Below are 26,586 nucleotides of genomic sequence, written 5' to 3' on the forward strand. Positions count from 1 at the left end.
CGGAAAAACCATCCGGACGGCAGAGGGAAGTCTGGACCGGAGTGGGGGAGCGAGGAGGCCGGCGCGGCCATCCGGGCGGGATGGGGCGAGTGATCGGATTAACGGGGGTGGAGAGGGAAGGGCGGATTTTAGCCATGTCGCCTGAGAGGATTCAGCGACGGGTTGGGTACGTGGCTTGAATGACGGAGAGGAGTCAGGGATACCGCCCGGGCGACGGGCTCGTGAGGCGGGAAGGACGGCGCTCCCGTCTACGGTGACGGGAAAGTCGGGGGAGGACGGGATTTGGGTGGGAAGAGGAGGCGCTACGTTGTGGACCCGTTAAGCCGGTGGAGACGGGAGGACGCTCAACTAGAGACGTCTGGGAGGCAGGAGGAGAGGCGAGACTGCGGAGAGGGAGAGCGATCAGGGCTGGAGATTTGGGAATCATCCGCCTAGAGATGGCGGTTGAAGCCCCGGGAGCTGGGATCCACCTTCCCAGCGACGTGTTGGAAGTCTGTAGGATCACGACGGGCCAGGTGAATTAAGAGCTAATCTCCAAGTCTCGTGCCATCGGGAAGAGGGGAGGGTTCGACGCAGACGGAAACAAACATTTCTCGGCCCGGAAGGCGGCGTGGCAGACGGTTTTATTCTCTCCCGCTGTCTGAAGACAATCGGGTGTAGATTAAACCTTTTCTGCTCATTCCGGGGGGTTGGGGTGACCGTCGGGTCCCGGCTGAGGGGGCCGTGAGCCCTTCGGACCTCGCCGGCCCGGCGGAGGGTTTTCGTTTCCCAAGTAGCCGTCACCCGGCCGGGCCTCTCGGTCTTCCCGCCGTCGGGCTCTTTCGGGTCAGCCTGGAAAGCGGTTTCGGTACTTTCCGTATGCGGAAGGACTTATGATGACTCTCACGTTGGCTGTTCCGTCCTCGGGAATCACGTCCACTTCCTGGACGGTGGCTTCTTTATACAGCCAGCTGGAAAGAACACACAAAAGCATCATCGTTTCTCTTTTGCACGGTAGCTGTTAAGCGCTCATTACGTGCCAGGCACCGTACTAAGCGCTGGGGGAGATGCGGGCTAATCAGGTTGGGCGCGGTCCCTGTCCCACGTGGGGATCACGGTCTTACTCCCCATTGTACAGATGAGGGAACTGAGGCCCAGAGATGTGCATCGACTTGCCCAAGGTCGCGCGGCAGAGGAGCAGTGGAAGCTGGGGTGAGAACCTAGGTCCTTCTCACTCCCTGGCCACCAGCCCGCCCTGCATTGTTCGAACGGCTCCGGGTCTCCGGGCCACGAGTGAAATGATCAGTTCATCCCGTCGTACGACTGAATACCCTGTCTGCAGGACGGTGGGAAAGATTGGAAGGCGGGGGAAAGGGGAGAGGAAGGGGAAAACCAAATGGAAGCAAACGGGGGAAGACCACGCGGAAGTGAGAATTGAGGGGGGCGGACCGAAGAGGAAGTGAATTTGTGGGGGTGAAGAGCAGGTGCAGGGGAGAACCGAGGGAGACGGCGTGAGGTGTGAAAGACGAGGTCTTTCTGCTGGTCTCTTTGGAAAATTCACTCATTCAATCGTATTTGTTGAGCGCTTACTGTGTGCAGAGCACTGTACTAAGCGCTGGGGAAGTACAAGTTGGCAACGTATAGAGACCCAACAGCGGGCTCACAGTCTAGAAGGAAAATAGGAAGCAACGCGGCCTAGAGGGTAGAGCCCGGAGCTGGGAGTCAGAAGGACCTGGGTTCTAATCCCAGCTCTGCCTCGTCTGCCTCGGGCGAGTCGCTTCACTTCCCTGTGCCTCAGTTCCCTCATCTGGAAAATGAGGCTTAAGTGTGGGTCCCGGACTGGGTCCACCCTGATTATCTTAGATCTACCCCAGGGCTTGGTACAGTGTCTGGCGCCTAGTATGTGCTTAACAGATAAAAAGAAAACTTTTGGAAAGTGTGAAAGACCAGTCTACACTCAACACCGAATTAGAAACAGGTGACAATTTTGTCTGAAACAGGAACTTTTCCTTTTGGTCTTGAAAATAATCTTGCACACGATTCCTCCCGCAGGGAAATTTCAGCCTTTCAAGCAGTCCCCTTCCCGCCGCGTGGCCGCTCACCTCAGCTGAGCTCCTGCCAGGTCGATTTTCAGAGTGAGCACCTTCCTCCCGGTGGCTTTTAAAACCATTCTGTCAATTTCGGCTTTCAGTTCTTCCAGTCCGTGGCCACGGAGGGCAGAAACGGCCACCGCGTTTGGTTCGGAGGGCGTGTAGCTGGGCGACAAGGAGAAGCAGGCCGGAGGAGTGGTTAGAGCTGGGTGGAAAGCTAGGCCGGAGGAATGGTTAGAACTATGCGGAAAAGTAGGCTGGAGGAATGGTTACAACTGCGTGGGAATCTAGGCCAGAGGAATGGTTAGAACTATGAGGAAAAGTAGGCTGGAGGAATGGTTACAACTGTGTGGGAATCTAGGCCGGAGGAATGGTGAGAACTATGAGGAAAAGTAGGCTGGAGGAATGGTTAGAGCTGTGTGGGAATCTAGGCCGGAGGAATGGTTAGAACTATGAGGAAAAGTAGGCTGGAGGAATGGTTACAACTGTTTGGAAATCTACGCTGGAGGAATGGTTAGAACTATGAGGAAAAGTAGGCTAGAAGGCTGGTTAGAGCTGGGTGGAAAGCGAGGCCGGAGCCCTGGTTAGAGCTGGGTGGAAAGGTAGACCACAAGACTGGTTAGAGCTGTGTGGTAAGCTAGGCCGCAAGACTGGCTAGAGCTGGGTGGAAATTTAGGCCGGAGGAGCCCTGGTTAGAGCTGGGTGGAAATTTATGCCGGAGGAGCCCTGGTTAGAGCTGGGTGGAAAGCTAGGCCGGAGGAATGGTTAGAGCTGGGTGGAAATCTAGGCCGGAGGAGTGGTTAGAGCTGTGTGGAAAGCTAGGCCGGAGGAATGGTTAGAACCATGAGGAAAAGTAGGCTGGAGGAATGGTTAGAGTTGTGTGGAAAGCAAAGCCGGAGCCCTGGTTAGAGCTGGGTGGAAAGTTAGGCCGGAGCCCTGGTTACAGCTGGGTGGAAAGGCAGACCACAAGACTGGTTAGAGTTGGGTGGAAATTTAGGCCGGAGGAGCCCTGGTTAGAGCTGGGTGGAAATTTAGGCCGGAGGAGCCCTGGTTAGAGCTGTGTAGAAAGCTAGGCTGGAGGAGTGGTTAGAGCTGTATAGAAAGCTAGGCCGGAGCCCTGGTTAGAGCTGGGTGGAAAGCTAGGCTGCAGGACTGGTTAGAGCTGGGTGGAAAGCTAGGCCGGAGCTGTGTTAGAGCTGTGTGGAAAGCTAGGCCGGAGGAATGGTTAGAGCTGTGTGGAAATCTAGGCCGGAGGAATGGTTAGAGCTGGGTGGAAAGCTAGGGCGGAGGAATGGTTAGAACCATGAGGAAAAGTAGGCTGGAAGGCTGGTTAGAGCTGGGTGGAAAGTTAGGCCGGAGCCCTGGTTACAGCTGGGTGGAAAGGTAGACCACAAGACTGGTTAGAGCTGGGTGGCAAGCTAGGCCGCAAGACTGGTTAGAGCTGGGTGGAAATTTAGGCCGGAGGAGCCCTGGTTAGAGCTGGGTGGAAAGCTAGGCCGGAGCCCCTATAAGAGATGTGTAGAAAGCTAGGCCGGAGGAGTGGTTGGAGCTGTATGGAAAGCTAGGCCGGAAGAGTGGTTGGAGCTGTGTGGAAAGCTAGGCCAGAGGACTGGTTAGAGCTGGGTGGAAAGCTAGGCCAGAGAAATGGTTAGAGCTATGAGGAAAAGTAGGCCGGAAGGCTGGTTAGAGCTGGGTGGAAAGCGAGTCCGGAGCCCTGGTTAGAGCTGGGTGGAAATTTAGGCCGGAGCCCTGGTTACAGCTGGGTGGAAAGCTAGGCCAGAGGAGCCCTGGTTAGAGCTGTGTAGAAAGCTAGGCCGCAGGAGTGGTTAGAGCTATGTAGAAAGCTAGGCCGGAGCCCTGGTTAGAGCTGGGTGGAAAGCTAGGCCGCAAGACTGGTTAGAGCTGGGTGGAAATTCAGGCCGGAGGAATGGTTAGAACTATGCGGAAAAGTAGGCTGGAGGAATGGTTAGAGCTGTGTGGAAATCTAGGCCGGAGGAATGGTTAGAACTATGAGGAAAAGTAGGCTGGAGGAATGGTTACAACTGTGTGGAAATCTAGGCCGGAGGAATGGTTAGAACTATGAGGAAAAGTAGGCTGGAAGGCTGGTTACAGCTGTGTGGAAAGCGAAGCCGGAGCCCTGGTTAGAGCTGGGTGGAAATTTAGGCCGGAGCCCTGGTTACAGCTGGGTGGAAAGCTAGGCCGGAGGAATGGTTAGAGCTGTGTGGAAAGCTAGGCCGTAAGACTGGTTAGAGCTATGAGGAAAAGTAGGCCGGAAGGCTGGTTACAGCTGTGTGGAAAGCGAGGCCGGAGCCCTGGTTAGAGCTGGGTGGAAAGTTAGGCTGGAGCCCTGGTTACAGCTGGGTGGAAAGCTAGGCCGGAGCCCCTGTTAGAGCTGTGTGGAAAGCTAGGCCGGAGGAATGGTTAGAACTATGAGGAAAAGTAGGCTGGAAGGCTGGTTAGAGCTGGGTGGAAAGCGAGGCCGGAGCCCTGGTTAGAGCTGGGTGGAAATTTAGGCCGGAGCCCTGGTTACAGCTGGGTGGAAAGCTAGGCCGGAGGAGTGGTTAGAGCTGTGTAGAAAGCTAGGCCGCAGGAGTGGTTAGAGCTGTGTAGAAAGCTAGGCCGGAGCCCTGGTTAGAGCTGGGTGGAAAGCTAGGCCGCAAGACTGGTTAGAACTGGGTGGAAATTTAGGCCGGAGGAATGGTTAGAACTATGCAGAAAAGTAGGCTGGAGGAATGGTTAGAGCTGTGTGGAAATCTAGGCCGGAGGAATGGTTAGAACTATGAGGAAAAGTAGGCCGGAAGGCTGGTTAGAGCTGGGTGGAAAGCCAGGCCGGAGGAATGGTTAGAGCTATGAAGAAAAGTAGGCCGGAAGGCCAGTTAGAGCCGTGTGGAAAGCGAGGCCGGAGAACTGGTTAGACCTGTGAGGAAAGTCAGGCCGGGAGACCGATTACAGCTGGGTGGAAAGGTAGGCCGGAGCCCAGGGTAGAGCCAAGGGTGACCCAGGGGGTGGGACAGGGGATGTACCTCTTGTTCCCTTTCCTCCTCGCTCCTCCCCTCTTAATAGCAGCAACAATTAGGATTACAATAATAATAACGGTATCTGTTACGCGCTTACTACGTGCCCAGCACTGTACTAAGCAGGCTCACCAAGGGAGAACGGACGCTGCGTTTTTCGAGGGAACCGAGGCCCAGAGAAGCGAGGTGACTTGGCCAAGGTCTCCTAGCGGAGAAGGGGAAAGGGAAGCAAAAGCGAGGAAACGGGGCCTAACGCCCTCGGGGCCTCGGTCCGTGCCGGCGTAAAAGGACGGCCAGGGGCCGGAGCCGGGCGCTTTCTCCTCACCGGTCCATCAGGTCCACTTTATTGTGGACTTCCACGATGGAGTCGAGCAGCTCCCTCGGCAGGCGCAGGTTCCGGAGGACGGCCAGGACGCTGGCTTTCTGGAGGGCCGTGTCCAGGTGGCTGATATCCCGCACGTGGATGATTAAATCCTGCCGGATGCAGAGGGGCGGAGAGTAAAATCAGGAGGAGACGCGGTGTGGCCTAGGGAGGGCGGAAGGACCCGGGTTCTGATCCCAGCGTCCGCTGGGTGACCTCGGAAAAGGCGCTGCCCTTCTCTGGGCCTCAGTGCCGTCACCTCCAAAACGGCGATAATCCATTCATTCATTCAGTCGTATTTAGTGGGCGCTTACTGCGTGCAGAGCAGCGTACTAAGCGCTTGGGAAGTCATCATCATCATCATCAATCGTATTTATTGAGCGCTTACTGTGTGCAGAGCACTGTGCTAAGCGCTTGGGAAGTCCAAGTTGGCAACATCTAGAGACAGTCCCTGCCCAACAGTGGGCTCACAGTCTAAAAGGGGGAGACGGAGAACAAAACCAAACATACTAACAAAATAAAATAAATAGAATAGATATGTACAAGTAAAATAAATAAATAGAGTAATAAGTCCAAGTTGGCAACATCTAGAGACGGTCCCTACCCAACAGCGGGCTCACAGTCTAGAAGGGGGGAGACAGAGAACAAAACAAAACGTATTAACAAAATAAAATAAATATGTACAAATAAAATAGAGTAAAAAATAATAGGAATAATATTATGATGATGATGATGGCATTTATTAAGCGCTTACTACGTGCAAAGCACCGTTCTAAGCGCCGGGGAGGTTACAAGGCGATCAGGTTGTCCCACGTGGGGCTCGCGGTCTTAATCCCCACTTTCCAGATGAGGTCACTGAGGCCCAGAGAAGTGAAGTGACTCGCCCAAGTCACACAGCTGACAGTCGGCGGAGCCGGGATTTGAACCCATGACCTCTGACCCCAAAGCCCGGGCTCTTTCCACTGAGCCACGCTGATGATAATGATGGTACTTGATAAGCTCTGAATATGAGAAGCAGCGTGGCTCAGTGGAAAGAGCCCGGGCTGGGGAGCCAGAGGTCATGGGTTCTAATCCTGCCTCCGCCACTTAATAATAGTAATGGCATCTATTAAGCGCTTACTATGTGCAAAGCACCGTTCTAAGCGCTGGGGAGGTTACAAGGCCATCAGGTTGCCCCACGGCGGGGGCTCACAGTCTTAATCCCCATTTTACAGATGAGGTCACTGAGGCCCAGAGAAGTGACTTGCCCAAAGTCACCCAGCAGACAAGCGGCAGAGCCGGGATTTGAACCCACGACCTCTGACTGGCCGTGCGGCTCTGGGCGAGTCACTTCCCTTCTCTGGGCCTCAGTTCCCTCATCCGTAAAATGGGGATTAAAACCGTGAGCCCCCCATGGGACAACATCATCCCCCTGTACCCCCCCCCCCCCCCCCCGGCTTAGAATGGTGCTTCGCAAAATCATTCAATCGTATTTATTGAGCGCTTACTGTGTGCAGAGCACTGTACCGAGCGCTAGTAATAATAATAATAATAATAATGATGGCATTTATTAAGCGCTTACTATGTGCAAAGTGTTATCCACTAGTGGACTTGACGTGACTGACTCCATTTTGTGTATGCTGACAGTAACCTTCCATTTTGTGCAGGCTGAGAGGACAACTCCTTTTTCTATTGTCTGCAACAATACAAGGCCGTTAACGAGTAACACCTATCTTTGTAAGGTCAGAGGGCAGATGACATCCTGCACAAGGCAGGGATAACAGAAGATAACGAGAATTTACGCACCTATCTGTGCAAGGCCAATTTGTACTTCCCAAGCGCTCAGTGGAAAGAGCTTTCCCAAGCCCTTAGTACAGTGCTCTGCACATAGTAAGCGCTCAATAAATACGACTGATGATGATGATGATGAAGGCCACGGGGCAGATAACAACAGCCCGCACGAGGCAGCGAGAAAAGAGAATAATGAGAATTTTGTACCATCCTGTCAAGTCCTAACTGAATTCCTGCAATTTCCAAATGCCCCACTCCCATGTTGCCGTAACTCCATAAAAGACACGGTGAGAATGGGATCGGGGCTGCTTGTCGCTCGTCCCTCTTTCCTTTTTTCCTGCTCTATCTGAACTCATGTCTCCGAGTCCATTTTTCCTCTCTGCGTCACCACCCCTGCGGCCGATTTACACCGGCTTAACCTATTTTGCGCCCTACTTGTCGATAACGCAAAGCCCTGTTCGAAGCGCTGGGGAGGTTACGAGGTGATCAGGTGGTCCCACCTCACAGTCTTCATCCCCTATTTGACAGATGAGGAAACTGAGGCCCAGAGAGGTCAAGTGACCCGCCCCAAGTCACCCAGCTGACAACTGGTGGAGCCGGGATTTGAACCCGTGACCTCTGACTCCAAAGCCCGGCCTCTTTCCACTGAGCCGCGCCGCTTCAAGCGCTGAACAAATGCCGTCATTATTATTATTATTAACACGTATCAGGCCCCGTATTAAGCGATTCATGCTCCCTCTGCACGCAACCCGCGATCCACACGGGCCTCGCGCTCTTATTCCCCATTTTTCCAGATGAGGCCCGGAGAGGCGAAGCGGCCGGCCCAGGGTCACGCGGCAGAGCCGGGATTAGAACCCAGGTCCTTCCCCGGGCCCGGGCTCTCTCTCCGCACCGCGTGGGCCGCGTCTTCTAGCGTGGCCGAGAAGGACTCAATCAGGCCGTGGGGCAGCCGGGAGAGGAAGCCGATGGTGTCCACGTAGACGACGGTCAGCCGCGACGGCAGGGCGCCCGCGTGGGCCGTGACGTCCAGCGTGGCGAACGGCCGGTCTCTCGGCTCGGCCGCCGGGTCTCCCGTCAGGGCTCGGATCAGGCTGGTTTTGCCTGAAACACAATAATAATAATAATGATGATGGCCCTTGTTAGGCGCTTACTATGTGCCAAGCACTGTTCTAAGCGCTGGGGGGGGGATACCAGGTGATCAGGTTGTCCCACTTGGGTCTCACAGTCTTAAATCCCCATTTTACAACTAAGGCTAGGAGAAGTGAAGTGACTTGCCCAAGGACACGCAGCCGGGATTCGAACCCATGACCTCCGACTCCGACTTATGTTACCAACTTGGACTTCCCAAGGGCTTAGTATGGTGCTCTGCACACAGTAAGCGCTCAATAAATACGATCGATGACGATGACTCCAAAGCCCGGGCTCTTCCCACGGAGCCGGCGTTCCCATTTATTTCCCGATTTATTACGGGATTCGATCAGCGCTGCCACGCGGGGAAGCCAAGTCGACTTCTCCAAGGTCAGGATTTCTTGATTGATTTTATTTCATTTCAGGGTACTTGATGAGCGTTGGCCGTGCGTCCAGCTGAGGCTCGGGGAAGTGAAGTGATTCGCCCAAGGTCAGGTTTTCTTATTTATTTCATTTTCGGGTATTTGATAAGCGCTTGCTGCTTATCAAATCAAACTGATTTGTTTGAAAAGTCAAACTGAGGCTCGAAGTGACTCGCCCAAGGTCAGGTTTTCTTTTTTAATTATATGGGATTTGAGAAGCGCTTACTATATGTCAAACTGAGGCTCAGAGAAAAGACTTGCCCAAGGTCAGGTTTTCTTGTTTTAATTTTATGGGATTTGAGAAGCGCTTACTATGTGTCAAACCGAGGCTCAGAGAAGAGACTTGCCCAAGGTCAGGTTTTCTTATTTGTTTTAATTTTATGGGATTTGAGAAGCGCTTACTATGTGTCAAACTGAGGCTCAGAGAAGACACTTGCCCAAGGTCAGGTTTTCTTATTTGTTTTAATTTTATGGGATTTGAGAAGCGCTTACTATGTGTCAAACTGAGGCTCAGAGAAGAAACTTGCTCAAGGTCAGGTTTTCTTATTTGTTTTAATTTTATGGGATTTGAGACGCACTTACTATGTGTCAAACTGAGGCTCAGAGAAGACACTTGCCCAAGTCCGGTTTTCTTATTTGTTTTAATTTTATGGGATTTGAGAAGCGCTTACTATGTGTCAAACTGAGGCTGAGAGAAGAGACTTGCCCAAGGTCAGGTTTTCTTATTTGTTTTAATTTTATGGGATTTGAGACGCACTTACTAAGTGTCAAACTGAGGCTCAGAGAAGACACTTGCCCAAGTCCGGTTTTCTTATTTGTTTTAATTTTATGGGATTTGAGAAGCGCTTACTATGTGTCAAACTGAGGCTCAGAGAAGACACTTGCCCAAGGTCAGGTTTTCTTATTTGTTTTAATTTTACGGGATTTGAGAAGCGCTTACTATGTGTCAGACTGAGGCTCAGAGAAGACACTTGCCCAAGGTCAGGTTTTCTAATTTGTTTTAATTTTATGGGATTTGAGAAGCGCTTACTAAGTGTCAAACTGAGGCTGAGAGAAGAGACTTGCCCAAGGTCAGGTTTTCTTATCTGTTTTAATTTTATGGGATTTGAGAAGCGCTTACTATGTGTCAAACTGAGGCTCAGAGAAGACACTTGCCCAAGGTCAGGTTTTCTTATTTGTTTTAATTTTACGGGATTTGAGAAGCGCTTACTATGTGTCAAACTGAGGCTCAGAGAAGAGACTTGCCCAAGGTCAGGTTTTCTTATTTGTTTTAATTTTACGGGATTTGAGAAGCGCTTACTATGTGTCAGACTGAGGCTCAGAGAAGACACTTGCCCAAGGTCAGGTTTTCTAATTTGTTTTAATTTTATGGGATTTGAGAAGCGCTTACTATGTGTCAAACTGAGGCTCAGAGAAGACACTTGCCCAAGGTCAGGTTTTCTTATTTGTTTTAATTTTATGGGATTTGAGAAGCGCTTACTATGTGTCAAACTGAGGCTCAGAGAAGAAACTTGCTCAAGGTCAGGTTTTCTTATTTGTTTTAATTTTATGGGATTTGAGACGCACTTACTATGTGTCAAACTGAGGCTCAGAGAAGACACTTGCCCAAGTCCGGTTTTCTTATTTGTTTTAATTTTATGGGATTTGAGAAGCGCTTACTATGTGTCAAACTGAGGCTGAGAGAAGAGACTTGCCCAAGGTCAGGTTTTCTTATTTGTTTTAATTTTATGGGATTTGAGACGCACTTACTAAGTGTCAAACTGAGGCTCAGAGAAGACACTTGCCCAAGTCCGGTTTTCTTATTTGTTTTAATTTTATGGGATTTGAGAAGCGCTTACTATGTGTCAAACTGAGGCTGAGAGAAGAGACTTGCCCAAGGTCAGGTTTTCTTATTTGTTTTAATTTTACGGGATTTGAGAAGCGCTTACTATGTGTCAGACTGAGGCTCAGAGAAGACACTTGCCCAAGGTCAGGTTTTCTAATTTGTTTTAATTTTATGGGATTTGAGAAGCGCTTACTAAGTGTCAAACTGAGGCTGAGAGAAGAGACTTGCCCAAGGTCAGGTTTTCTTATCTGTTTTAATTTTATGGGATTTGAGAAGCGCTTACTATGTGTCAAACTGAGGCTCAGAGAAGACACTTGCCCAAGGTCAGGTTTTCTTATTTGTTTTAATTTTACGGGATTTGAGAAGCGCTTACTATGTGTCAAACTGAGGCTCAGAGAAGAGACTTGCCCAAGGTCAGGTTTTCTTATTTGTTTTAATTTTACGGGATTTGAGAAGCGCTTACTATGTGTCAAACTGAGGCTCAGAGAAGACACTTGCCCAAGGTCAGGTTTTCTTATTTGTTTTAATTTTATGGGATTTGAGAAGCGCTTACTATGTGTCAAACTGAGGCTCAGAGAAGACACTTGCCCAAGGTCAGGTTTTCTTATCTTTTTTAATTTTATGGGATTTGAGAAGCGCTTACTATGTGTCAAACTGAGGCTCAGAGAAGAGACTTGCCCAAGGTCAGGTTTTCTTATTTGTTTTAATTTTACGGGATTTGAGAAGCGCTTACTATGTGTCAGACTGAGGCTCAGAGAAGACACTTGCCCAAGGTCAGGTTTTCTAATTTGTTTTAATTTTATGGGATTTGAGAAGCGCTTACTATGTGTCAAACTGAGGCTCAGAGAAGACACTTGCCCAAGGTCAGGTTTTCTTATCTGTTTTAATTTTATGGGATTTGAGAAGCGCTTACTATGTGTCAAACTGAGGCTCAGAGAAGAGACTTGCCCAAGGTCAGGTTTTCTTATTTGTTTTAATTTTATGGGATTTGAGAAGCGCTTACTATGTGTCAAACTGAGGCTCAGAGAAGAGACTTGCCCAAGGTCAGGTTTTCTTATTTGTTTTAATTTTACGGGATTTGAGAAGCGCTTACTATGTGTCAGACTGAGGCTCAGAGAAGAGACTTGCCCAAGGTCAGGTTTTCTTATCTGTTTTAATTTTATGGGATTTGAGAAGCGCTTACTATGTGTCAAACTGAGGCTCAGAGAAGACACTTGCCCAAGGTCAGGTTTTCTTATTTGTTTTAATTTTACGGGATTTGAGAAGCGCTTACTATGTGTCAAACTGAGGCTCAGAGAAGAGACTTGCCCAAGGTCAGGTTTTCTTATTTGTTTTAATTTTACGGGATTTGAGAAGCGCTTACTATGTGTCAGACTGAGGCTCAGAGAAGACACTTGCCCAAGGTCAGGTTTTCTAATTTGTTTTAATTTTATGGGATTTGAGAAGCGCTTACTATGTGTCAAACTGAGGCTCAGAGAAGACACTTGCCCAAGGTCAGGTTTTCTTATCTTTTTTAATTTTATGGGATTTGAGAAGCGCTTACTATGTGTCAAACTGAGGCTCAGAGAAGAGACTTGCCCAAGGTCAGGTTTTCTTATTTGTTTTAATTTTACGGGATTTGAGAAGCGCTTACTATGTGTCAGACTGAGGCTCAGAGAAGACACTTGCCCAAGGTCAGGTTTTCTAATTTGTTTTAATTTTATGGGATTTGAGAAGCGCTTACTATGTGTCAAACTGAGGCTCAGAGAAGACACTTGCCCAAGGTCAGGTTTTCTTATCTGTTTTAATTTTATGGGATTTGAGAAGCGCTTACTATGTGTCAAACTGAGGCTCAGAGAAGAGACTTGCCCAAGGTCAGGTTTTCTTATTTGTTTTAATTTTATGGGATTTGAGAAGCGCTTACTATGTGTCAGACTGAGGCTCAGAGAAGTGAAGTGACTTGCCCATGGTCAGGTTTTCTTACTTATTTTAATTTTATGGTATTTACTAAGCGCTTACTATGTGTCGAACAGGCTCAGAGAAGTGACTTGCCCAAGGTCAGGTTTCTTGTTTAATTTTATGGTATTTGATAAGCGCTTACTATGTGTCAGACTGAGTTCAGAGAAGTGACTTGACCAAGGTCAGATTTTTTATTTAATTTTACGGTATTTGAGAAGCGCTATGTGCCAAATTTATTTTTTTGAATTTTATGGTATTTGATAAGCGCTTACTATGTGTCAGACTGAGTTCAGAGAAGTGACTTGCCCAAGGTCAGGTTTTTTATTTAATTTTATTGTATTTGAGAAACGCTATGTGCCCAATTTATTTTTTTGAATTTTATGGTGTTTAATAAGCACTTACTATGTGTCAAACTGAGGTTCAGAGCAGTGACTTGCCCAAGGTCAGGTTTCTTATTTGCATCTTTGAATTTTATGGTATTTGAGAAGCGTAGTATGTGCCCAATTTATTTATTTTAATTTTATGGTTTTTGATAAGTGCTTACTAGGTGTCAAACTGAGGCTCAGAGAAGTGACTTGCCCAAGGTCAAGTTTCTTATTTATTTTAATTTTATGGTATTTGAGAAGCGCTTACTTTGTGCCAAATTTATTTAATTTTATGGTTTTTGATAAGCACTATGTATCAAACTAAGGCTCAGAGAAGTGACTTGTCCAAGGTCAGGTTTCTTATTTGTTTATTTGAATTTTATGGTATTTGAGAAGCGCTTACTATGTGCCAAATTTATTTATTTTAATTTTATGGTTTTTGATAAGCGCTATGTATCAAACTAAGGCTCAGAAAAGTGACTTGCCCATGGTCAAGTTTCTTATTTATTTTAATTTTATGGTATTTGAGAAGCGCTTACTATGTGCCAAATGTATTTATTTTAATTTTATGGTATTTGATAAGTGCTATGCGTCAAACTGAGGCTCAGAGAAGAGCCCTGCCAAGGTCAGGCTTTCTTATTTGTTTATTTTAATTTTATGGGATTTGAGAAGCGCTTAAGATGTGCCAAATTTATTTATTTTAATTTTATATGGTTTTTGATAAGCACTTACTATGTGTCAAACTGAGGCTAAGAGCAGTGACTTGCCCAAGGTCAGGTTTTTTATTTATTTGAATTTTATGGTATTTGAGAAGTGCTTATTCTGTGTCAAATTTATTTATTTGAATTTTATGGTACTTGATAAGCGCTTACTGCCTGTCAAACTGAGGTTCAGAGAAGTGACTTGCCCAAGGTCAGGTTTCTTATTTGCTTCTTTGAATTTTATGGTATTTGAGAAGCGCTTAATATGTGCCAAATTTATTTACTTTCATTTTATGGTTTTTGATAAGTGCTTACTATGTGTCAAACTGAGGCTCAGAGAAGTGACTTGCCCAAGGTCAAGTTTCTTATTTATTTTAATTTTATGGTATTTGAGAAGCGCTTACTATGTGCCAAATTTATTTAATTTTATGGTTTTTGATAAGCGCTATGTATCAAACTAAGGCTCAGAGAAGTGACTTGTCCAAGGTCAGGTTTCTTATTTGCTTCTTTGAATTTTATGGTATTTGAGAAGCGCTTACTATGTGCCAAATTTATTTATTTTAATTTTATGGTTTTTGATAAGTGCTTACTATGTGTCAAACTGAGGCTCAGAGAAGTGACTTGTCCAAGGTCAGGTTTCTTATTTGTTTATTTGAATTTTATGGTATTTGAGAAGCGCTTACTATGTGCCAAATTTATTTATTTTAATTTTATGGTTTTTGATAAGTGCTTACTATGTGTCAGACTGAGGCTCAGAGATGTGCCCAAGGTCACCTTTTCTTATTTGTTTATTTTAATTTTATGGCATTTAATAAGCGCTTACTATGTGTCAAACTGAGGTTCAGAGAAGTGACTTGCCCAAGGCCAGGTTCTTTATTTATTTGAATATTATGGTATTTGATAAGCACTTACTATGTATCAGACTGAGTTTTCAGAGAAGTGACTTGCCCAAGATCAGGTTTCTTATTTATTTTAATTTTGTGGGATTTGAGAAGTGCTTACTATGTGCCAAATTTACCTCACTTTATGGTATTTGATAAGCACTATGGGTCAAACTGAGGCTCAGAGAAGAGACGTGCCCAAGGTCGGGTTTTCTTATTTATTTTAATTTTACGGTACTTAATAAGCGCTTACTATGTGTCAAAAAGGTTCGGAGAAGTGACTTGCCCAAGGTCAGGTTTTTTATTTATTTGAATTTTATGGTATTTGAGAAGTGCTTACTCTGTGTCAAATTTATTTATTTGAATTTTATGGTATTTGATAAGTGCTTACCACGTGTCAAACTGAGGTTCGGAGAAGTGACTTGCCCAAGGTCAGGTTTTTTATTTATTTGAATTTTATGGTATTTGAGAAGCGCTTACTCTGTGTCAATTTTATGGTACTTGAGAAGCGCTTACTATGTGTCAAACTGAGGTTCAGAGAAGAGACTTGCCCAAGGTCAGGTTTTTTATTTACTTTAATTTTACGGGATTTGATAAGCACTTACTGTGTGTCAAATTTATTTATTTGAATTTTATGGTATTTGATAAGCGCTTACTATGTGTCAAACTGAGTTTTGGAGAAGTGACTTGCCCAACGTCAGGTTTCTTATTTGCTTCCCACCGTGGCTCAGTGGAAAGAGCCCGGGCTTTGGAGTCAGAGGTCATGGGTTCGAATCCCGGCTCTGTCAATTGTCCCCTGTGCGACTTTGGGCGAGTCACTTCACTTCTCTGTGCCTCAGTTCCCTCATCTGGAAAATGGGGATTCAAACTGTGAGCACCCCGCCCGGGGACAACCTGATCACCTTGTAACCTCCCCAGCGCTTAGAACAGTGCTTGGCACATAGTAAGTGCTTAATAAATGCCATTATTATTATTGACTTTTATGGTATTTGAGAAGCGCTTACTACGTGTCAATTTATTTTAATTTTATGGTATTTGAGAAGCGCTTACTACGTGTCAAATTTATTCATTTTAATTTTAACCTCCCCAGCGCTTAGAACAGTGCTTTGCACATAGTAGGCGCTTAATAAATGCCATTATTATTATTGACTTTTATGGTATTTGAGAAGCGCTTACTGCGCGTCAGATTTATTTATTTTAATTTTATGGAATTTGAGAAGCGCTTACCATGTGTCCAATTTATTTATTTTGACTTTATGGTCTTTGAGAAGCGCTTACTGCATGTCAGATTTATTTATTTTAGTTTTTTGGTACTTGAGAAACGCTTACCATGTGTCCAATTTATTTATTTTGACTTTACGGTCTTTGAGAAGCGCCTACTGCGCGTCAGATTTATTTATTTTAATTTTATGGAATTTGAGAAGCACTTACCATGTATCCAATTTCTTTATTTTGACTTTATGGTCTTTGAGAAGCGCTTACTGCGTGTCAAATTTATTTATTTTAAGTTTTCGGTATTTGAGAGGCGCTTACCATGTGTCCAATTTATTTATTTTGACTTTATGGTCTTTGAGAAGCGCTTACTGCGTGTCAGATTTATTTATTTTAATTTTTTGGTATTCGAGAAGCGCTTACCATGTGTCCAATTTATTTATTTTGACTTTATGGTCTTTGAGAAGCGCTTACTGCGTGTCCAATTTATTTATTTTAATTTTTTGGTATTTGAGAAGCGCTTACCATGTGTCCAATTTATTTATTTTGACTTTATGGTCTTTGAGAAGCGCTTACTGCGTGTCAGATTTATTTATTTTAGTTTTTTGGTGCTTGAGAAGCGCTTACCATGTGTCCAATTTATTTACTTTGACTTTATGGTACTTGAGAAGCGCTTACTGCATGTCAAATTTATTTATTTTAGTTTTTTGGTATTTTACTTGAGGAGCGCTTACCATGTGTCCAATTTATTTATTTTGACTTTATGGTCTTTGAGAAGCGCTTACTGCGTGTCCGATTTATTTATTTTAGTTTTTTGGTATTTGAGAAGCGCTTACCATGTGTCCAATTTATTTATTTTGACTTTATGTATCTGAGAAGCGCTTGCTATGTGTCAAACTGAGGCTCAGAAGAGTGACTTGCGCACGGTCGGGGTTTCTCATTTATTTATTTTTCCGGATCGGATTGGGTTGGATAAGTGCTTGCTCCATGTCAAAACACCGTTCTAAGCGCTGGGATACGGCACACGTTAATCAGATCTAAGTAGGAGGGAGAAAGGGGAACTGAATCCCCATTTTCCAGGTGAGGTCACCGAGGAGCGGAGCCGGGATCGGCATTCCCGGCCCGGGCTCTACCCGCCGGGCCAGGATCGAAAAACGCCACGGCATTTTTCCAGCGTCGGAAGGGGAACGAAATCAAATCCGGGAAACGGGGCCGACGGGCACCGGCTCTACGGCCAGCCCCGGTATCCCGAATTTTCCTCCTCACCACTGTTGGTGTAGCCCATCACCGCGACCGTGGGGAATTCACACTTTTCCCGCTGGTTTCGGAGCAGGTGCCTTTTCCTCTTCAGCTTCTCCAGGGCCTTCTGAATCTTGCCTTCCTTTTCTTTCAGGAGCCGCTGCTGAACCTCCAGGTGGGTTTCCCCTAAAAAGAGTCGAGCGAGGACGGGGTGTCGGGAGCGGACGGGGGGGATCTGTCGGCTTTCTCGCCGGACGCGGTGTCCGTTAAGCGGCTTCCTGGGGGCCCGGCGCTGTAGTAAGCGCTGAGGTGGATACGAGCTCAGCACGGGAGAACAGGGAACGGAGCCTCCTTTTACAGAGCAAGGCCGGAGAAGCGCAGTGACTCGTCCAAGGTCACGCGGCGGGCAAGGAGCGGAGCCGGGAAGAGGACCGACGTCCTCCGCCTCCCTCCGCCTCATCCGCTAGGCCGCGGGGTCCGGCCTCCGTCTGATTTGATAAAGAATTTCTTTAATGGCATCGTTTTTCGGGCCCCTTTCCGAGCGCCGAGGTAAAGCCCAAGTTAATTGGGTCGGACACGGTCCCTATCCCACTTGGGATCACACTCTTCATCCCTATTTTCCAGATGAGGGAACGGAGGCCCAGAGCAGTGAAGCGACTTAACCGAGGTCACACGGCTGGCAAGCGGCGGAGCCGGGAGTAGAATCCAGGCCCGGACCCTATCCTGCTCGGAGAGTGCTCAAGAGATACCATTATTATTACTATTATTGTCGGTAATGGTGACCATTATTATTATTATTATTATTATTATTACTGTCGGTAACGATGACCGTAATAATGAGCCATCTTACCTGACCCCAAGATGTAACGCGAGCCTCCTCCTTGCTGGTCTAAATGAGCAACTTCATTTCTCAGATTTGCCCTGGTGGAACGGGAGGAATATTTTTAATGAGAGAAAACTGCAGCAACACAGAAATACGCTTAGTATAAAATGATTATGGTCAACGTAGACTGGAAAAAAAACAAAAAACCAGATGAAAACGGTCGAGGAATTGGAAGCGAACTGGAATCTTAAAGCGGCCCCAGAGACCGAGCGATTTGAATCTGGAAATAGTGTGCGCTCTGCACACTGTAAGCGCTCAATAAATACGATTGAATGAATTTACGATTTAACAGAACAGCCCCCATTTTGGGGTCCCGACTCCGCGGGGAGAAATTTAAGCCTGCATCGGGGCTGGCAAACTTATGACAAGCTCCTCTCCGTTCCCTAAAGGAACAGCAGCGACGAGTTCTCCCTGGATGTTCATTTTAGCCAGGCGGCGGGATTTATCCCGCGAGATTCCCTGAGGAGCACATCGTGACGGGGAAATTCCGACCGCGCGGGATCGGGAGCTTCCTGGAAAGAGGAGGGTTTCGCCGGCTCTCTTCCCCGTGCTCGTGGGGAAGGCGGTGAGTTTCGATCCCGTTTCACCACCGGGCTGGCGGTGTAGACGGCGGGGGTCGGGAGAGTACCGGAGGAGCGGAATCTCGGCCAACGCCAGCTGGAGTTTGGCCTCTCTTGTCCGAGCGTTGCAGCGGAATATGTGGAGGACGATTGTGAATCGGTCAAACACTTCCACTCCCCACGCGGACTCCAGTTCTTTCTTGAAGGTACGAAACAAAGAAGGGCGAAAAGATTAATAATAATAATAATAACGGTGGGTTTTGTTCGGCGCTTAGTGGGCCAGGCGCTGTACTGAGCGCCGCGGTGGAGACGAGCAAATCGGGTTGGACGCGGTCCCCGTCCCACGTGGGGCTCGCGGCCCCAATCCCCACTGTACAGACGGGGGGGCCGTAGTTATTGAGCGCTGCCTGTGTGCCGAGCACTGTACTAAGCGCTCGGGAGAGTCCGACGCAGGACGGTTAGCAGACGCGTTCCCTGCCCGTGACGAGCTTTCAGTCCAGAAACCGCCCTCGTCCAAATCGAGGAACGAGAGAGGAATGACGGAAAGAGGACCGAAGACCGACGGATCGTGACGAGAAGCCGCGTGGCTTAGTGGCTAGAGCCCGGGCCCTGAAGGACCTGGGTTCTAATCCCGGCTCCTCTACGCGTCCGCGGCGTGACCTGGGGCGAGTCACTTCACTTCTCTGGGTCTCACTGTCCTCACCTGGAAAATGGGGGTTTAAAGTGGGAACCCCACGCGGGACAACCTGGGGGCGCTTAGAACAGTGCTTGGCACAGAACAGGCGCTTATCAAGTACCGATGTTACCCCTCGAAATCTCCCCGCTGTGTGGTTGGCCAAATGCACAACATTTATCATCAATCGTATTTATTGAGCGCTTACTATGTGCAGAGCACTGTACTAAGCGCTTATCATGTATCCAAGTTTTCCCCGGGAACACAAAATCGCTAGTCAGAAACGTGCATTTTTAGGACTCTCCCATCCCCCAAATTGATGAATCTCACTAAAACATTCGCTCCCAAACGGCTCACGCCCACGTGAGATGCGGAATAACTTGAAAGTAACCGGCGCCTGACAAAACGATTTACGATCATTAGAATTTATTTCGCGTTCCAGGAAGACTTTACCCGAACAAATGAAACGGCCCCCCAAATTACCTTTGTCAACGGGGTTATCCTTTCTACGTTCAGGAAGACGGACGTTATCTGTGGACAGCCCTTAATTTTTTCTAGGGAACAGAAAGCACAGTAGAAGTTCCGTTACTGGTGAAACGGGCAATCCGATTCCATTGTTTCTGAAAGTTTTGTTGGGCTTTTTTATGGTATTTCTTAAAGCGCTTACTATATATATATGCCAGGCCTTGGACTGAGCGCTGGGGTAGATCAGGCTAATCAGGCTGGAGACAGTCCCTGTCCCACATGGGGCTCGCCGTCTTCATCCCCATTTTGCAGATGAGGGAACTGAGGCCCAGAGACGTGACTTGCTCAAGGCCACCCGGCAGGCAGGCTGTGGAGCCAGGATTAGAACCCAGGCCCGTGTTCTATCCACTAGGTAATGTTGCTTCTCTCCCTCCCTCCCTCTCTCACTTCTCTCCCCTTCCTCTTTCTCTTCATCTCTTCCTTTCTTTCTCCCTCCTCCTCTCTCCAACTCTGTTTCTTTCTTTTCCTCTCCTTTCTCCCTCCTTCTCTCCAACTCTCTCTCCCCCCTTCTCTTCCTCTCCTTCTTTATCTCTTCCTTTCTTTCTCCCTTTCTCTTCAACTCTCTCCCTTTCCCCCTCCCTTTCTCTCCATTTTCCTTTCTCTTCCTCTCTCTCCTTTCTCCCTCCTTCTTTCTCTCCAACTCTCTCTTCCTCTTCCTCTTTCCTTTCTCCCTTTCTCTTCCTCTCTCCAGCTCTTTCTCTTCCTGTTTTCTCTCGCTCTCTCTTTCCAATGCTCTCTCTCCCTCTTTCTCCCTCCCTTTCTTTCTCACCAACTCTTTCTCTCCAACTCTTTCTCTTCCTCTCTCCTTTCTCCCTCCCTAACTCTTTCTCTTCCTCTCTCCTTTCTCCCTCGCTCTTTCTCTTCAACTCTTTCTCTCTCCTTCCTCCCTCGCTCTTTCTCTTCAACTCTTTCTCTCTCCTTCCTTCTCCCTCCCTCTTTCTCTTCAATTCTTTCTCTCTCCTACCTTCTCCCTCCCTCTCTAACTTTCTTTCTCTCCCTCTTTCTCACGAACTCTCTTCCTCTCTCACCTCTCTCCCTCCTTCTTTCTCTCCAACTCTCTCTTCCTCTCTCCTTTCTCTCCAACTCTCTCCTCCTCTTCCCTTTCTCCCTTTCTCTCCCTTTCTTTCTCTTCTTCTCTCCAGCTCTCTTTCTCTTCCTGTTTTCTCTTCCTCCTTCCAATGCTCTTTCCCTCTTTTCTTTCTTTCTCCCTCCCTTTCTTTTGCACCAATTTTCTCTCCAACTCTCTCTTTCTCTTCCTCTCTCCCTCTCTTCAACTCTCTCTCCTGCCTTCTCCCTCCCTCTTTCTCTCCAACTTACTTTCTCTCCCTCTCTCTTCAACTCTCTCTTCTTCTCTCGCCTTTCTCCCTCCTTCTTTCTCTCCAACTCTTCCTCTTTCCTTTCTCCCTCTCTCCCTTTCTTTCTCTTCCTCTCTCCAGCTCTCTTTCTCTTCCTGTTTTCTCTCTCCCTCTTTCCAACACTCTTTCTCTCCCTCTTTTCTTCCTTTCTCTCCTTCCTCCCTTTCTCTCACCAACTCTTCCTCTCCAATTCTTTCTCTTCCTCTCTCCTTTCTCTCTCCCTCTTTCTCTCTCCTTCCTTCTCCCTCCCTCTCTCTCCAACTTTTTCTCTCCGTTTCTCTTTCTTACCAACTCTCTCTCTTCCTCTCTTTCTCCCTCCTTTCTCTCCACCTCTCTCTTCCTCTTCCTTACCTTTCTCCCTTTCTCTTCCTCTCTCCAGCTCGTTCTCTTCCTGTTTTCTCTCTCCCTCTTTCCAACGATCTTTCTCTCCCTCTTTTCTTCCACTCTCTGCTTTCTCCCTCACTTTCTCACCAATTCTTTCTCTCCAACTCTCTCTTCCTCCCTCCTTTCTCTCCAACTCTCTTCCTCTCTTTCTCTCCAACTCTCTGTTCCTCTCCAACTCTCTCTTCCTCTTTCCTTTCTCCCTCTCCCTCTCTCCAGCTCTCTTTCTCTTCCTGTTTTCTCTCTCCCTCTTTCCAACGCTCTTTCTCTCCCTCTTTCCTTCCTCTCTCTCCTTCCTCCCTCCCTTTCTTTCTCACCAACTCTTTCTCTCCAACTCTCTCTTTCCCTCTCTTTCTCTTCAACTCTTTCTAACTCTCTTTTTCTCCCTCTTTCTCTTTATCTCCAACTCTCTCTTTCTCTTCCTCTCTCTCCTTCTCTCTCTCAATATACGTTCACAGACGGTTCTCTACTGCCAGGGAGACCTCATCCCTGTTTCTGACCGTGGGCTTTTCCCTGTAAGTCTAGAACATCACCCAATCTTCCCCTCAGTTCGCCGGGGGTGAGCAAAAAAAGCACCCTGAAACAGAGGTCCACAAACCCCAACAGAATAAATAAGTAATCATCCCAACCTCTCACCTGTCAGAAGGGCAAAATTCCCCTTGCCGAACAGCAGCTTCTTGTCGGGGGTCTTGGTCGACACGACGGCTGTCTCCTCCACGGACCAGCCGGCCAGGGTCCGCACCAAGGCGGTCGCCTCCGCGACCTGCAGGTCCACTTTGTGGCAGAGAGAAATCACCGTCGGGCCGGCTGGCTGACCGTAACCCCCGAGCGCTTGGCCGCTACCGTCATTATCACGAGCCCGGCACGGGGCTACCACCTTCGATAACCGTGGGGATTGATAAAGCGCTGACGTGATGCGAGCAAATCAGGTCTGCCGATGGTATTTACTGAGCGCTTACTGTGTGCTGAACACTTGGGGGAAGACAGCAGAACAATTAAACAGACGCGTTCGCTGCCCACGTCGGGCTGACGGTCTGGAGGGGGAGACGGATGTCGATAGAAATAAATAAATGACAGACACGGACGTCAGCGGTGTGAGGCCGGCGGGGGGTGAGCGAAGGGAGCGGGAGATGAGGAAAGGGGGGCTTAATCAGGGAAGGCCTCTTGGAGGAGACGGGCCTTCAGTAAGGCTCGGAAGCGGAGGAGAGGAACCGTCTGTGGGATTCGAGGAGGGAGGGCGTTCCGGGCCGGAGGCGGGATGGGGACGAGGGGTCGGCGGCGAGACGGAAACGCGACGGAGGAGGAGAAGGCTGGCGTCGGACGGGCGAAGCGTGCGGGCCGGGGTGCGGGAGCAGAGGTAGACGGGGGCGAGGGGATGTGGACTGAACGTTTCCGCGGAAAAACGAGCCGGGCGGCAGAGGGAAGGCTGGACTGGAGCGGGGAGAGACGGGAGGCTGACAAGCAACGGGGCTCAGTGGAAAGAGCCTGGGCTTTGGAGACAGAGGTCAAGGATCTATTTATTTATTTCTTTTATCCGCACGTCACGGTCTATTATTTATTTTATTCGTACATATTTATCCTGTTTATTTTATTTCGTTAATATGTTTTGTTTCGTTGTCCGCCTCCCCCTGCTAGACCGCGAGCCCGCCGTTGGGTAGGGACCGTCTCTATATGGACTTCCCAAGCGCCTAGTACAGCGCTCTGCCTGCAGTAAGCGCTCAATAAATACGACTGAATGAAATGAAAGAAAGCGCTCGAATCCCGGCTCCGCCAGCTGTCGGCGGGGTGACTCTGGGCCAGTCCCTTCACTTCTCCGGGCCTCGGTTCCCTCATCTGGAAAATGGGGGTTAAAATCGTGGGACAACCTGACCACCTTGTATCCTCCCCAGCGCTTAGAACGGTGCTTCGCACATAGGAAGCGCTTAACAAACGCCGTCATTATTATTATTATTGCAGCGCTCAAGGTGGGAATATCATCATGGGGGATCAATCAATCGAATTTATTGAGCGCTTACCGTGTGCAGAGCACTGTACTAAGCGCTTGGGAAGTCCAAGTTGGCAACATCTAGAGACGGTCCCTACCCAACAGTGGGCTCACAGTCTAAAAGGGGGGAGATGGAGAACAAAACCAAACATACTAATAAAATAAAAAGAATAGATATGTACAAGTAAAATAAATAGAGTAATAAATATGTACAAATATACATCTATACAGGATGATTCTCTCCCAGGAGTCTAGTCCAGTGCGTAAGCGCTCAATACATCCCACTGGGGACGACACCTTCCCAAGCTTTTAATCCAGCGCTCTGCCCGGCGTAAGCGCTCGATACATCCCACTGGGGAAGATTCATTCTTTCAGCCGTATTTACTGAGCGCCTACCGCGTGCAGAGCACTGTGCTGAGCGCTCGGGAAGTCCAAGTCGGCAACAGAGAGAGACGGTCCCTACCCGACAGCGGGCTCACGGTCCAGACGGACAACAGGGCGCGCGGCCGGGCGTCGAGGCGTCGGCAGAAATAGAATCGAAGACACCAAGCGCTCAGTCCACTGCCCCGCGAAGGGGAAGCGCTCAGTAAGTACCCCGGTGCCGTCGGGAGGGCTCACCTCGGGTCAGCGTGGGTTTCTTGGGGCCCCACTTGATGTCGGGGTGCACTAGGAATACCCGCTGGCTCCCCAGAGGGAGCAGGGGCTCGGCCCTCAGGAGGGGCTCCTCTTCCTCGTCCCCGTGGTCGTCGTCTACTCCATAGTCTCTCCCGCCTCGGCGGGTCCCCGCGGCCCCGGCCCGCCGCCGCCCGCCGCTCAGGCCCCGGGTCTGGGTTCGAATCCGGTGGGTCCGGGCGTCCAGGACGCGCGGGAGGGGGGCGAGCACCGGGGGCGAGCACCGCAGGCGGGAGCAGAGGAGCGTCGCCCCGCGCCCACCGACGGCCCGGGAGGCCCACATGGCCGGCGCTCAGTACAGTGCTCGGCGCGCACGGGGCGCCCAATAGGCTCCGCCACGGACGAGCTGTGTGACCTTGGGCAACTCGCTTCTCCCGGTCGGCGCTCGATGAACACCGCCGATTCGTCGACGTCTCCCGGCCTCAGTTTCCTCCTCTGTAAAATGGGGATTCGGTGCCCGTTCTCCCGCCGGCTCGGCGAGCCCCGCGTGGGGCCTGATTGTCTCGGATCTCCCCCGGCGCTTAGTACGGGGCCTGGCACGTAGTAAGCGCTCGACAGATCCCGCAATTATTCATTCAGTCGTATTTATTGAGCGCTTACCGTGTGCAGAGCACTGTACTAAGCGCTTGGGAAGGACAAGTTGGCAACATAGAGAGACGGTCCCTACCCGACAACGGTCATTATTCCTCTGCCCACAGTCAGTGCTCAGTAAATACCATCGATCGCTCGCTCTGGGCCTCAGTTTCCTCATCTGCTCTCCCCTCCACACAAACCGTGCGCCCCATGGGAGACCCGATTATATCGTATCCGCCCCAGCGCTTAGTACAGCGCCCGGCACCTAGTAAGCGCCCTAACAGATACCCCAGTTATTCCTCTGCACGCAGTCGGCGCTCAGATACCATCGATCGACTGCCTGCTCTGTGCCTCCGTTTCCTCGTCTGTGAAATGGGGATTCAGTGGGTTATGCCCACCCCGATTTGCTTGTAACCGCCCCGGCGCTTAGTACAGAGCCTGGTACATAGGAAGCGCCTAACAAATACCATTACTATCACTATTATTATTATTCTCTAACCCAAATGAAGAGCGTGACCTCCATGACCTGATAACCGTGGATCATTATATATTATATAATATACATATATGCATACACACATCACATACATATAGTATGCATATACTATGTGCATACACGCACCATATACATGCAATGTACATATATGTATTCATGCATTATGCACATATAACATGCATCTATTATATGTATTCATGCAGTGTACATATGTACATGTAATAACATATACTATGTGCATACACCTGTTATGCACATATAGCATACATACATTATATGTATTTGTGCATTATACACATAATAGATGTATACATGCATTATATACACAGAATATACATATATCATTATAAGAAATACCATTATTATTATTGTTATATCAACCCCAGCGCTTAGCCCAGCGCTCTGCACCCAGTAAGCGCTCAATCAATACGATGGAATAAATGACTGCACCTCAGCGCTCAGCCCAGTGCTCTGCACCCAGTAAGCGCTCAGTAAGTAGGCATGAATGAATGACGGAACGAATGAATGAATGAATGTACCTCAGCGCTTCGCAGAGGGCGCGGGCCGGGCGTCCGTCCGTCCGTCCGTGTGTGTGTGTCTCCGTGCCTCAGTTTCCCCGCCGGGGCGTGTAGGGGGGCCCCAGCGCTTAGCGCAGGGCCTCGCACCTACCGAGCGCCCTGCGGGGACCGGAACCGGAAGTGGCGGCGGCAGCACGGGGGGGGGGGAAGGGGGAGAGTCCGTCCGGAAAGGGCTCCCCCCGGAAGCAAGGACGCGACACCAAAGGTTCCGTCCTCCCGCAGCGCCCCCGTGCGGCCACTCCTTCTGCTCCGGCCCCGCGCGCGGGGCTTCCCATTGGCCGCGCCGCGTCAGGTGACGCCGGGCGGCGCCTCCCATTGGCCCGCCCGGGGGAGGGCGGCCCGCGGCCGCCAGAGGGCGCCACGCGCCTGCCGGGCCCCCGCACGCCGCCAGGGGGCGCCTGCGGCCTCCTTGGGCCGCTCCCCCGCCAGCTCCTTTGCAACCCTGGGTGCAGCCCCTCCTGCAGCAGCTCCCCTGCAGCAGCTCCCCTGCAGCAGCTCCCCTGCAGCAGCCCCCTTGCAGCGCCCCTGCAGCCGCAGGCGGCATGCTCGCGGAGCCCCACCGAGCCCCGGACGGCGCCGGACAAAAGTGAGCCTGGGGGTTGCCCTGCTGCTGGCCGGGCCTGGTGGCTAATGGCCGGGGGGTGCTGGGGGCCCAGAATGGATTGGTGGTTAGTGGCCGGATAATAATAATAATGGCATTTATTAAACGCTTACTATGTGCAAAGCACTGTTCTAAGCGCCGGATGATGCTGGAGGCCCAGAATGGGCTGGTGGCTAATGGCCGGATGATGGTGGGGGCCCAGAACGGACTGGTGGCTAATGGCAGGATGATGCTGGAGGCCCAGAATGGGCTGGTGGCTAGTGGCCGGGTAATAATAATAATAATAATACTAATAATGGCATTTGTTAAGCGCTTACTATGTACAAAGCACTGTTCTAAGCGCTGGGGAGAATATAAGGTGATCAGGTTGTCCCACGGGG

The 26,586-nt window shown here is 49.3% G+C and overlaps 1 protein-coding gene across 2 annotated transcripts; it reads right to left on the reverse strand.

The window, feature by feature from the left end:
- Nucleotides 1-811: 811 nt before the first annotated feature.
- GTPBP6 (GTP binding protein 6 (putative)) lies at nucleotides 812-25,606 on the reverse strand. 2 transcript variants are annotated; one of them, XM_038757022.1, is made up of 11 exons: nucleotides 25,567-25,606; nucleotides 23,905-24,393; nucleotides 21,939-22,076; nucleotides 19,525-19,595; nucleotides 18,437-18,567; nucleotides 17,776-17,846; nucleotides 16,953-17,111; nucleotides 8,107-8,315; nucleotides 5,409-5,557; nucleotides 2,082-2,234; nucleotides 812-950 (listed from the first exon to the last, which is right to left on the reverse strand). In XM_038757022.1, the coding sequence occupies exons 2-11, from the start codon at nucleotides 24,239-24,241 to the stop codon at nucleotides 827-829; spliced, it is 1,542 nt and encodes a 513-aa protein (XP_038612950.1). In that variant the 5' UTR covers nucleotides 24,242-24,393; nucleotides 25,567-25,606; the 3' UTR covers nucleotides 812-826. The 2 variants fall into 2 exon arrangements, with proteins under 2 accessions (XP_038612950.1, XP_038612951.1); XM_038757023.1 differs by lacking the exon at nucleotides 16,953-17,111.
- Nucleotides 25,607-26,586: the final 980 nt, after the last annotated feature.

Source organism: Tachyglossus aculeatus, chromosome 15 (genome assembly GCF_015852505.1).
Source record: "Tachyglossus aculeatus isolate mTacAcu1 chromosome 15, mTacAcu1.pri, whole genome shotgun sequence".
NCBI classification, from domain to species: domain Eukaryota; kingdom Metazoa; phylum Chordata; class Mammalia; order Monotremata; family Tachyglossidae; genus Tachyglossus; species Tachyglossus aculeatus.

Bases quoted from the DNA above. Each gene is read 5' to 3' on its own strand.
- GTPBP6 (XM_038757022.1), bottom strand. From the start codon at position 24,241: ATGTGGGCCTCCCGGGCCGTCGGTGGGCGCGGGGCGACGCTCCTCTGC. The intron at 17,847-18,436 runs GTACTCTCCCGA...CCGTTCCACCAG, and splicing joins GCCGAGATTCCGCTCCTCCG to GGCAAATCTGAGAAATGAAG. The intron at 951-2,081 runs GTGAGCGGCCAC...TGTTCTTTCCAG, and splicing joins CTGGCAGGAGCTCAGCTGAG to CTGGCTGTATAAAGAAGCCA.